Source organism: Xiphophorus hellerii, chromosome 6, assembly GCF_003331165.1.
Source record: "Xiphophorus hellerii strain 12219 chromosome 6, Xiphophorus_hellerii-4.1, whole genome shotgun sequence".
Lineage (NCBI taxonomy): Eukaryota > Metazoa > Chordata > Actinopteri > Cyprinodontiformes > Poeciliidae > Xiphophorus > Xiphophorus hellerii.
The window spans coordinates 13930559-13943710 of record NC_045677.1 but is presented as its reverse complement, the minus strand read 5'-3'; the positions used below and the strand labels follow the sequence as shown (position 1 = coordinate 13943710).

General features: G+C 36.3%; 1 protein-coding gene across 2 annotated transcripts in view; it reads left to right on the top strand.

The window, feature by feature from the left end:
• Positions 1-13152, top strand: part of ephb1 (EPH receptor B1) — a 178940-nt gene that overhangs the window by 109255 nt on the left and 56533 nt on the right. For both annotated transcript variants that reach the window (XM_032565870.1, XM_032565869.1), the window contains exon 5: positions 7370-7705. In XM_032565870.1, the coding sequence (XP_032421761.1) occupies positions 7370-7705 (336 nt within the window). The remainder of the gene's footprint in view (positions 1-7369; positions 7706-13152) is intronic.

Genomic DNA, 13152 nt, shown 5'->3' with positions numbered 1-13152 from the left:
TCTTTTTTGTTTGTCTGTTATCATCCCCTGAAGTCCTAATTACTCAGGCAGATGCTGTGAAGCTTCAACACTGTCCTGCCGTTATCCGCTGGAGATCCAATAAGGCCTTACACAGCATCGTTCTTATCTTAATATGATGTAAAAGCAATATGCTAAGCTTTCTTGCTGTCCCTATTGACACAGAGTTACACAGGAGAAGACCTCCAAAAAGTTTGCTTACTTTCCTTTTTCATTTACTGACACTGGGGAGTATATAAATTGTTTTTTTCTCATTTGTAGAGCAGACCTTGAGGCATTAGCTGGCTGGTTATCTGTTAATTAATTCCTGATTTATTAACAAAGATTTGGCTAATTGGCTTCAAGAATGGGCTCAGGGTCATATTATTTTTCCAAAGGGTCGGGCAGATACATAACCTTTACAGCTAGTAAGCATATTTTGTAGTTACAGTTTTGCTTTGTACAGTATGTGTCCATAAATATGACGATTGTCTTAAAGCTGCAGAGATAGTACAGTGCAGCATGATGGGATCTGTTGCCATCAACACCTTTTGGTTTTGGATGTTGCAGCGAGAAGATATTTATTCTTTATCCTGTGTTTTCTGTGCTCTCCAATACACTGCACGCTTTTGTGGCAAATTTGCAAATTTTCTATCATCTATGGCATCTGGCTCTACCTCGAGGCCTTGCATTTTCCCTAAGCAATTTCCACAAGGGCTCCCCACAGTCTATCTGGAACAGCTCCCCATGGCTTAAGCAGCCTGTTACTTTTTTTCTGATTTCAATCATTCAAACGTTATCCCCTCCCCTGGTTTTATTCTTCTCTCTTTTGCTAGATTATTTTCCCTCATTCTTCACTCAACAGGGAAACAATCTGCATATTTAAGTTTTTGACATACTAGATATCATTTGATATGTTGTTATGGTTAAGACTGACCAGTTCTTATATTATGTTTTGTTTCTGTTGTTTTACTTTTTTTTTTTTTTTTTGCAAATATGGGACATTTATTTCTGTTATTTTAGATCAATAGTCTTTTTTTTGTTGTTGTTGCTTGAAATAGTCATTTATGCGGACTCTTAATGTTAATTATGACCTTTGACCCCAGCTGAGAAAAGTGAGACCTGCTGAGTTTTAAATGTTGTTCTTAGGTCTTTTGTGAACTCCTGGATGACTTGTCAAAGCGTTCTTGTAATGATTATGCCAGGAAACGGTCCTCACAAATACTGTTTTATGTTTTCTCCATTTATGGAAAATGACTCTCACTGCAAAGAGTTACAAGAGAATTTGTAACCCTTGCCAGACTGATACATTTCAAAGATTATGTTTATCATCTGTGCTTTAGATGGTGGCATAGTGTTATACTTTAGAGATGTTTTCAGCTTACTTTATGTTGTCAGACAGTTTTTCCATTTATGTAATTCTAGGGCTGGTGGTAAACCTTTGTGTGACTACTGAAATTGATATACATTTATTTATCTATTTATGACTTTCACATAATGAGATGCTGGTTAGGATAGATTTCCCCCTTAATAAATGAAATAATAATTTTAATACTGTTTTAGGTTGTTTTTCTTTTAATTTATTGATTTTAAAAATATACAGGTATAACAAAAAAAAACAAAAAAACAACAACAAAAAAAACCTGAAGTTCCCAGCAAAATCACAGCTTCCTTTGAAGGGCTCAACTTACTATAGCAGTGGAGCCTGATTTGCTGTGGGTGCCTTGCAGCGCAGCAGGGGGGCCAGTGAGATCATCCTAGTAAGAATCTCTTTAATACTGTGGGTCCTGATAAGAGCGCTGCCAGAGTAGCTTAAATCAGACCAGTATATAGGAGCAGAAGCTGTAGCTTAAGTGCTTCTCACCAGCATCTGAAGCCTGGGTCCCTGTATGCTCCAAATCAGCTTGATTAGCTTGCTGACGGATTGCCCAATCCCTGGCTCTCGCAGCAGGGGGCCTCATGGTGTATCCTCCCACCTACACCAGCTTCTTCATTCAGGGTTCTGAATATACCAGATCTGGGCTACATTTCAAACTCCCCAATGCACCCCTTTACCCCTCCTTTCTGCCTGTTCTCTGTCTTGCACTGTTTTCAATCTTTGCCTTAGGGTAGGCACACCACAAGTGTTCCGTCTCACAGCAGGAAGCCAAACATTCTTAGTCAGGCTACCTAGCAAAGTAAGTACTTTTGGGACAGAACTTTGCATTCTTCTTTGCAACTTCCTGGTCACTTCTCTGAATTTTAAGCCCCCAGGTGACCGACACTGTTTCTGGTTTCTTATGAGTCTCAGTGAGAGGAAAGAATTGTTTTGTACATGTGAGAGCAGTGAAGAAAGGTCAGCCAGTGCTAGCATGCTGAGCCATGGGGATTCTCTCAATATGTGAGTCAGGAGAGTCGATTGATAGGCTCCGTAGTAACTGACTCATGCTGTTAAACCTCTGCTCATTGGTCCGTAGCAGATAGCTATGCTAGAGAATCATGTATCATGAGCAGTACCGGAAAAGAGAAATTGACCAAATTGTGAAAAAATGGAAAATATTTCTTCAATGTGTATAAACGAGTCACCTGTAATCAAGTAACATTTGAATGCATAAAAATTTGGAAAAAAAAATAAAAGCGACCAGGTTAATTTTTTCATGTGCAAATTTCATCATAAAATGTCCCAGTGAAAGATAAATACATTCTAGTGTATTTACATATTTGAATCCAACTGTCCTACATACCTCCTCAAACCAGTTTGTGAAGGACATGAAATAAATGTAAAACATGTAATATGAACACACAGTGTTGTAAATGTCTGATAAATGTATGCATAGATGAGTGTTCTACATTGTTTCTTTCAATAGCCTTTAGTCTAAACCGTTTCTCTGCATTTATAATGGAAACAAAACTTACAATTTAAGACAACAGAAGCATGAACCTATTTTTTATTCTATCCATTATTTAAGTTATTTCAAATGATTTCTTTTAACTTTCTGTTTTTATTTTCCCTCTGAAAAGAGAGACCACAGTAAGCTGTTGATTTTTGTCCTTGAGTTGGTATTAGCTTTCCTAATTTGCTCTTGAAATCACGTAAATCTTCTTTTAGCTGGCCAGTTTCCTCCTTCAGCAGTGGTATAAATGAATGTAGCTAAAGTCTCAGATTTCTGTTCTTGGTTGCTACATGTGACGCTCAAATGTTATTACTTATTACATGAACTGCAGAATTAAAACACAATATCAGCTGGTGTAAACACATTCACGCTGGACTGATGTGATGTATTTGACTGTTGACTGAAGAATTGCTTGTCATAAAGCACAACCTTTGTGTAATTTTTAACAAGCATAAGCATTTGTAAGATTTTCTAGAAAACATAAGCAGCTCAAAATAATGTTAAAATAATGATCTTGTGTTATTTTCAGCTAAGGGTAGCATTACCATTAGCCTAAATACAAATGAAGCCCATAAATACTTTACATATCATATATCATGTTTTTCCTGTTTTCTTGGAAAAGACTTATTTTACACTTTTAAATCAAAATGTGTAGTCAGTATCATGCTATGCCACCATGACGCACCGTGATATGACTCCATGTCATATCTCTTCATGGAGTTCCTCATAATTTGTTACATTGTCATAGCTGTTGTTTAAATCACTTTGCACTTTCCGTGAGTGTACCATTAATACATGGTAATATATGTCAGAAATTCTTCAGTTAAAGCAATACAACCACAAACAAGACCATATCTGACAACTAAAAGCTAAACTGAGTTTTGAAAGCCAAAATCAAAATACAAAGAAACAAATTTTGAAAAGTAGGAACTACTGTCACATGTGATTGTTTGTGGTACATTCCAGAACAAAATCTTAAGACTGAGAATGAAATTGGGTTACATTTTGTGTTGGTGGATTGTAATAAGAGTTTCAAAATACACAAAGGTCGAGAGACAAAAAAAGAAAAGACAAATGACTGAAGACTGTATTCAAACTTCAACAGGTTGTTCATCGATTCATCAGCGTTCTAAATCTTAAATCAATGATATATTTGCATAAAACTGGCTTTCATATAACTTTCAGTGATTATTTTAACACTGTCATCACTGTCTGATGACTAGGCCAAAAATATTTTCTAGCTTAGTATGATTGTTGATTTGCACAAGCAAGGTCAGGTGTCAGATGTCATCTAACCTTTATTAAAATATCCTGAGAGGGTAGGGTAAAGAAACAAAGCAGTAGACCCTAAAAACATTCACCTGCACTGACACAGAGGATCCCATGTGTCGTCTGTAAAGACTTGGGCAATATTTGACCAAAATTGACACCCTTAAGAATGCAAAGTGATCTCCAATAAATCTTGTGACAACATCTGAAAAAGACTTACAGAAGAAAAAAAAAAGTCAAACACAAGGAGTATCAGGAATGTATTGCTGCATCTGTGTGCTTATAAATAAAGATATAGGGTATCTTGACCCACTTGAGACAGTAAATATGAAATATTTAGTGGTCTGTAATATTTGATAGATACTGAAACAGAAAGTCCTGACAACAGAACATGGAAGTAGTTGAGGAATATAGTTTGGACATTAGGGGAAATGTTTTTTCACTAACACTGCAAGTTTTGGGGTTTCTAAAGTGTGTGATGGATGATACAAAGGACACTCACTGGGCATAGACTGAACGACTCCCAGGGGAGTTGGTAAAGTACTTCGTGTCACTCCAACACCCCATTGTGCCATATTTTCACTCCACAAACAATGCATCTTGTAGCATCCAAGTACCTGATTATGTTCCATTTGACCTGCGGCTTGAGCGCTACCTGTCCCTCTCAGCCAGACCATAATAATCACACTATATAGGTCATGCCCCTTACTTTGCTGAATTTGCACCCATACCTGAACAGTTTTTCTCACCATTACTTTTTCTTTCTTTGCCCAAGCTCTGTGTTTACAATGTTTGACTGTGCAGCAAATACTTATTATATCTATGTTAAATGACCTATTTATTTCCAGTGAACTACACTGGTGAAATGAAGTTGATAGTCAACTCCACTGAAAAGTCACTCTAAAGTGGTTGTGTGCATGGGTACGTGCTAAAGTTGACTAAAAATGATATCACAACATCCCATGGACTTAGCACAACGTTCAGGAACATTGCTGGGAGATTAACCCGTCAAACAGTCAGTTTCCAAAACCACACAAAAAGCCGTCATAAAAGTGCACTTACTGACAGTGCAACCTTGTCGGGAAGCTCACAGCGTAAAAACTTGTGGAGCCTAAATGACTTCTCTTAAGACTGCGGGAGGGTTAAGATATGATTTTTCTTTTAGATCTTATTATAAAAAACAATAAAGAAATATTTTATTTCTTATTTCTATATAGTATTTTTTGCATTTTATTTTATATTGAAATTATCCCTCAATGTAGGTGAATGTCCCAGTTGGCAGATCATACCTGAATATGGATGTTTTATTAGCCTAAAATGTAACAATATCTTTGAAAAGGAAATCTGTTTACATGTATTGTCTGTGTCATGTTTCTTCTTTATGCTATCTGCCAGCTAGAACGGTACATGCACACAGATATTTTAAACTGTAAGCAAACATGCAAAGACTCTGTTCTCTAAGGCTGATTAGAATCATGACTTGTATTACACCTAAATGTACATAAAGTTACAGCTGAATAAATTATGGTTTGTTTGAAAGATGAGACATTCAAATTGACAGATTGTTTAAAGTCAATGTAAATTAAACTAATATCAGGTTAGTCTTTTTCTGTTGGAAAAGCTTGAATTATTCAAGATAAACTCGTGATAAACTCACTTGAGTTTTTCATTCATGTCCTGAGCAGTACTGAACAGGCACATTATTAAATTTGTTTTGTGTGGTATTTGAGAGTAAAGAGCTACTGCTGTGCTGCCTCAGGGACCATGAATCTCAGCTAAGCAAATTTCTTCCCTGCCATTTCAGCAGATTTCACCTCTTTTTGAATCACACTGCAATTGCAGGAGGCTGAATAAGACCTCTTTTATCCGCCCTGATATTAAGCCACCACTCAACCTAAACAATAGTTGTATTATTTCTTGATTTCTCCCTGAATATAGTTTTTGAGTTTCTGCTCCAGCTGTGGGCCATAAGAGAATGAATGAAACCCTGAATTTGCAGAGCCACTTGGATAAGAATACTTCATGCAACACTGCATTTTTGTAAATAACCAATATTTGATAGACATGAACATTCACTGTAGAATCTCTGCATGTGAATAGAATAAATTACCATTTCAATTGTGCTTCAGATTGAGAGGAATCACACAAGAGTGTTTGATATTAGCACTTGTATTTATTAAAGTGTTGTAAATTAGTAATTTAACAGATTTGATTTTTTTTTCTCGCTCCTTCACATATGAGGTATATTTTTGCTTTATGCACAATGACAGCTTTGCTTAAAATGCAATGTTTTGAGACATAAAAGTGAGAGGCATTGAGAAATTTACATTACGACTTATATCATTATATCAGGTAACCAGTCATTAATTGGTTATTTATACACAGAGGGAATCTGAGCAGGTAAAAACAGTAAAACAATTGAACCAAGCACAACAAGAAAAACAGTAATGGAAGAGACTACAGTTCAGTGGCACTGAACTAAGAAAAAACAAATATTCAACAGCATTGTACATTGTTTATAGCTTGTAGTTTATGATACTTACATTCGTTTCTTTGTCTAAAAGAACTAAAAAAAATAGCAAAACAATGTGAAGAAAAGCAAGGACTAGACTGTTGGAAACAGGCTAAGATTTCCAAACAATGAGGATATTGCTTATGTAATACCAGAAATCAATACATAAAACAATGAATGCCCAAAACAAAAGTACTAGATAAAATAATCTCCCATCCACAGTAAGGCAGAGATAATGAGTTGATGATTTACTTGGTAATCTACATTGCTGGGTATACATCGCATTGCTATTTAGATATATATTGTAGAATAGAATAGAATAGAATAGATTAGAATAGAATAGAATAGAATAGAATAGAATAGAATAGAATAGAATAGAAACAGTCTTTATTGTCCCGCAAAGGGGAAATTCAGGTGTAACAGCAGCAACAAATACATAGGTTCACTCAAAAAGTTCTTAAAGTGTTAAAAACAATTTAAAACGACATAATATCAACAATAATAATAATATACTGTCACAACATAATGATAGCTTTTTTTTAAATGTATAAAAAACATATTTATAGTTCAGGAAGTGTATACAGAGATAACATAATATCATCCATTTATGGCAGTGTATATCTATTTTTAGATCAGTGAGTAAACATCTGGGGGTGGAAAGAAAAAAAAACTAAAAGAAAAAGAATAATTAAAAAAAACAAACATATTGTCTTTTCAGGCGTTCCATCCAGCCCAAGGAATGTGATCTCCATCGTGAATGAGACCTCAGTGATCCTGGAGTGGCATTCTCCCAGGGAAACAGGCGGCCGGGATGATGTCGTCTACAACATCGTGTGCAAGAAGTGCAGAGCGGACCGACGCTCCTGTTCACACTGCGATGACAACGTGGACTTTGTTGCTCGACAGCTGGGTCTGACAGAGACCAGGGTCTTCATAAGTAACCTGTTGGCTCACACCCTCTATAGCTTTGAGATACAAGCCGTCAACGGTGTCAGCAACAAGAGCCCATACCCAGCACAACATGTCACCATAGACATCACCACCAACCAGGCTGGTGAGTCCCTAGTGTTTCCAGGTCATGATCATTTTTGCAGCTTTGAAAATAACATAATCTACATTATTTACTTCTACACTAGATGCAGTTAAATGACTTATTTAATCTATTTAGTTTTTTTTTTCATGTTTCAGTAGATCAGCTTCAGTACAACTGCGCTGGCTATATTTCATTTTGCATTTGTGAAACTGCAAATTTTCTATTATGGTAACATGTTCTACTGTGAATCATTTTGCCTGCAAAAGGCATAATCTGGTACTATGTGCATTGCAGAGTTACATTTCATGGCTTAGCAGCCTTCCTGCCTACTTCACAGCAAATGATGAGGGCTGTGAAGCGCGAGGGGAGACTGTTAGGTGATGTGTACATATTTGCAGTCTTTCTAAGCCCACCTTCTCTGGATTAAAGTAATTGCTTTCCTCTTTGACATCACAGCTGTGAAATTTATGCTCGGACCAAATGTGTAGCTTTTTATAATTTTAATCTGGACAAAATCGGCTCGCTGCTACTTTGGTCTATCCTTTGTGGCCTTTTTGCTCACCTAATCTTGTGATGGAAACAAGCCTAATGTCCAGTCCTAATTTAACATTCTAACGTTTAGCTCTAAAATAGTGCTAGAGGTACATTCAGTAATATTTATGGTCTTACTTAGTCTTCCAATTAACATTTAGAGCAAAGTTTGTTTAAATAAAAAAAACTGTCATGTCAAGAAGTATTTAGTCTATCTATCTATCCATCTACACTTCTATAAACATGAAAGAAGCCTCTGTAAAGTAGTGTGGTCAAGGATCAGCAAGGTGAACACAAAAACAGCATCAGCCACTGGTTCCAGATTCTTCTGATGACTTTTATTTGTTACATTTGACTCTGAAAACCCTCTTCCCTCCCCCACCAAGCTTCTAAGAACTCACTGTTTTTATAGCCAATTGGCAACACACCTGCACTTGAGTGGACCAAGCCACAATTAAACAGGAAAAAAAAAACAAAAAACAAAGTCTAAACAGAAACAAGAATACAATTATTAATCTAATTTACAAACTCATCTACATAATGAAATAGTCTGCAAATAATCCCTGTAATACAAGATAACTCAAAGAGTTACTTTAAAGAAAAACAAGCAGATCAATACTCAAAAGAAAACCCTCTAATTGGTAGAACCCAGCAAGGTAATCAATGACATCATCCAGCCATTTAAGCAGGAAATACTGGGCCGGCCCCTCCCATACTCCTGACCTGCTGCAGATCTACAAGGGACAAACAATGGTGAGTAAAAAGGAAAACAAATACCATGAATATACTTTGAAACAAAATAAATAAGTTCAACCAATAGTCCAGAAGTAGTAGCTTTAACCTAAACATATAAATAGGTTGAAACTGCAACATAATTCTAACACAAACAAACCTGGGATAGTAAGTGAAGCAAAGTTGCAAACTAATGTTTAAATTTAAGCATTATGACCAGCTACAGAAAGTAAATGTATCAGAAATAAGAATAAGGTAAAACAAGTAAAATATGCTTGACATAGCACTCACTACATCTATATGGAATGTAAAGATTTCTCTAAAGAATTTGTAATCAGTCATTCAACTTGGGGGTAAAGGTCTGCAAGCAAAAGACATTCAAAACAACAGACATTATGCCCAGGTCTGGGTGTGCAAGCAAGTTCACCCTGAAAGCAGACTGCTCAAAGCTAAAATCTGTCCAAAACCCTAAAACGTAATTGCAGGACCTACATTAGGCTTTTGGTACTTTTAATATGAAAGTCCAGGCCTCTGAAATCTGACTAAATGTCAGGCAAAAGAGAAATGCTTTTTTTATATGCAGCATATGTAAATATCTGATTTCAACTCTAGTTTCCCATCTTCTGTGCATAAGAGAGTGAATATATTGCCCCATCCAGTGATGGAATACCGCATGTCAAATGAATTCTATTTTAGTCCCTTTTTAGCTTTAATTCTTGAGTCAGCATACTGTACATTTATCTTTGAGGCCAAAGAAATTATAATTGGGTTATCCCGATTTCTTTTTTGGATTGGAGCATATTTTGGAATTAAATTTGCCTTGGCTAGAGAATGGCATACCACATTTGATTACGTCGACTCTCAGAGGAACATAATGACCAACTGCACTTGTCTTTTTCTGATGGGGACTTCAGAGAGGAATGGGAGGAGAGATGAATCAGAACAGAAAACTGGTTGATTTTTTTTTCTACCAGAAACATGGACCATGACAGCAGAAAGTGGGAAAAATGAGGGGGTAAATAGGTCTGACTATAAAGGTGGCCTAATGGTGCTGACTGTACCTGTTTGACAGGCTAATAGCACACCTGACAGATAGATGTAGAAAGAGCATTGCCCATTCCTATTGTTGAGACCTGTTTCAGTAATGAGGTTTCCTCCAGTAATCTTCCAGGCCTATGTCCATCTTTATGTGGCCCTTTTGTCACCTGGTAATTGCACTGTTCCTCACTTCGACTGGGGTTTTTAGCAGACGGCAACTGATAATGCAGAGGTATACAAAGAGTTCATGGTTAGGATGTGCAAAACAACTGACGAAAAATACTGTCCTCCTTTGGGGACACAAGGCCTGTAGCAATAAGGAATGGAACCTGTATTAGATTATGAAATGTTCTCTATTTAAGGCATAAATATTAAGTTAAACAGCAAAAAAAACAAAAAAACAACAACCCCCCCCTTCAAAACAGAATATTTTTTACTGCAGTTTTTGTGTAAGCTAATTGACATGCATGGATGAATATTCTGCTTTCATCCAGTTGGGTTAGGTCAAACAGAAATCTGTCCCAGACGGAGATAATTTGTGGAGGCAGATTTTATGCATGTATTTTAGACTAACAAAACATGTTTAAAAAGATTTATGTCAAAATTGGTTTATGAATCTTTTTAATCTTCTACCTGTTTGTATGACATCATATATATTTCATTCAGAAAATTTGAGGAAAAAATAACCAGACTTTAATTTGAGTGTATTTATTTGTGGTGAACAAAATCATTTTTTTTAACAAAAAGAAACAGCAGAGCAATTATTATTTGGATCAGTGCTGTCAACCTTAATTTGCTGATAGGAAAACTCCACCTCTTTTCATTACATGCAGAGAGGTCTTTGACCAGTTCTGTGTAAAGTAGAAACTCTGGGTGGACATATATGAACTACAACTTTTTTGCATGAATGAAGGACTGCTTATATTTTATTATCATACGGAAAGTTATAAGTTTATGAAAATAAAATGTCATGAACACCTTAGAAACATGGGTGTTAAAGTCCTGAAAACTTTATGTGTTTCATAAGCCTTGTGAACCTTCTGTTAAATCACTGTTGGATGTTTTATCTAAACATGGAAAACATAAAAAAATCTTCAGTATTTAGGACAAACAAAAGCAAGAAACTGCAGCTTTACAATCTTTCTTTAAGATTTTATAGTATCATGATCTTCAAGTTAAAAGATGAATTTCAAAGAAAGACAATCATTGCTTTTTTTGTCCAACTGGAAATATCATTAATTTTGATATTTAGAAGATAAATTGGACTGCTTCTTTGATAGTAGCCTTCTGACAAAGGTAATGATCCATTTTTGTTTGCCTCTGTAAGGTAAACCGACTTCAGTGTGGCTGTTGGTTGGCAGAGAAACTTCATCTTCAGCTGCATAAACTTGTAGTATTAGAGCAGAGGAGCAAACTGGTTATTACAGATGTGAGAGGATGAAAAGTGGAGTTTAGGGGGCGGCCTTGATGTGGACATAGCATGAACCAATGAGACCATTTAACTGCCCTCAATCCTGGTGTGTGTCTGAGAAAAAGAACTGATCAATAGTGTGATTTAGGAGTTCATTTATGGCCCTTTGCTCTCTAGGAGATACATACAGAAACCCACAGAGACTGAGATGCAACCCCGGAAAGGGGTTGCATCTCTACTGCGCCCTGTAAGGTGATTATTCATGACTGTCCTAGTTTTTGTCATATTTGTCTGTTGTCCAAGGAGAAATAAATAAACTTTTCTATGCCATATTGTTGCATTTTGACATAACTTGACACTACCTACTTGTAGTGAATTCATTAAAATGGTAAAAGAAAGAAAGACAAATGTGAGGTAGTTACATAAGTACCTAATACACAATAGTGCTATGATCTCACTAGCACAGCCTTCTTGACCTAGATTATGTGCCAAACATTTCTTAGACCACAGAAATGTCAATTATATCTACAAACAATCCTGCCTTGCTTGACTGATGTTTGGAGAGCTATTCCCGCAGAAAGACAAACATCGCTGTCCTCAGCCTTGGACAAGTCTGATCGGGTGGGTCATATTCAAGATGGTGAGATCCAGCACACTCGACTGAAATCCAAACAACCAGATGAATTAGAGACATCTGCACCGTGTGGAGCTCTGGAATCAGATGAGATGTTAGGCAAACATGTCCCTAGGAAATATTCAGGACACAATTCATTCTGTCTCTCCAGTTTACATTTGTTTAAGGGATATTCCAGACCCCACCACACCCCCCTGTGTGTCCTAGAGTTTCATCATATGAAAGCTGTCATGGCTTCCTGGTGTGCCATTTTTATTTCATCTGATGTTTGTTTCTACTGATGTTAGATCCTGTTCCTGGATCCAAAAGGTGAGGGATTAGCTGCAGGCATTCAACCTGAATGCTTCTAAACCCAAATGTCACTTCTGATGTATTCATACTGTATAATAAGTGACATTGGGCATAGTGTTGATATCTTTATGCATTTGAGCCAGTGTGAATTTGCTTACAAGGTGAATTGCCTCCTTTCACTTTTTTTTTTTTAACTTTTCTTTTTACACATATGCCTATATGTGTAAAAAAGTTCAGAATCCTCCTTGTATGACGTGATTTGGAAATATAATTCAAGCCAGTAGTATTTGAGAGAAGTCCCTGGTGCTGAACTGATCCCTCTTTAAGATGTTTGAGAGAAAGGCATTACTATGTAGTCATGACTGGCTTGGCCTTCTGAGCCTCTGTTAATAAGGTAGCGGTCGTCTAACCTATGGCTTTGACTGCAGCACAGCACATGACTGAACTTTTCTCCTCATATGAGACTCTGCCTATTAGTTCATGGTAGTGTGACAGAATCTAAAAGTAAAAAAAAAAAGATTATATTTTTAGCTGCTAATGTCTCTATTTTATTTGATGTGCTGAAAAAGACTTGGCTCCAAGATAAGTTGATTCTGATACTTTTTTCTAAAATGCAGCCAACTAAAATGAAATTAAGTTTTCCATCAAGGAATTCTACAAAAGGAAGGAAGGAGGAAAGAAACCTTGCAAAAGTTTTTTTGAACAACCTTTGAAATGTATCACATTTGGTGAGGATACAACTAGAAACTTAATTAAATTTTATAGAATTTTGTGATAGACCAACAAACAATAGTTTATATTTATGAAGTTGAAGGAAAGTAATAAAAACGT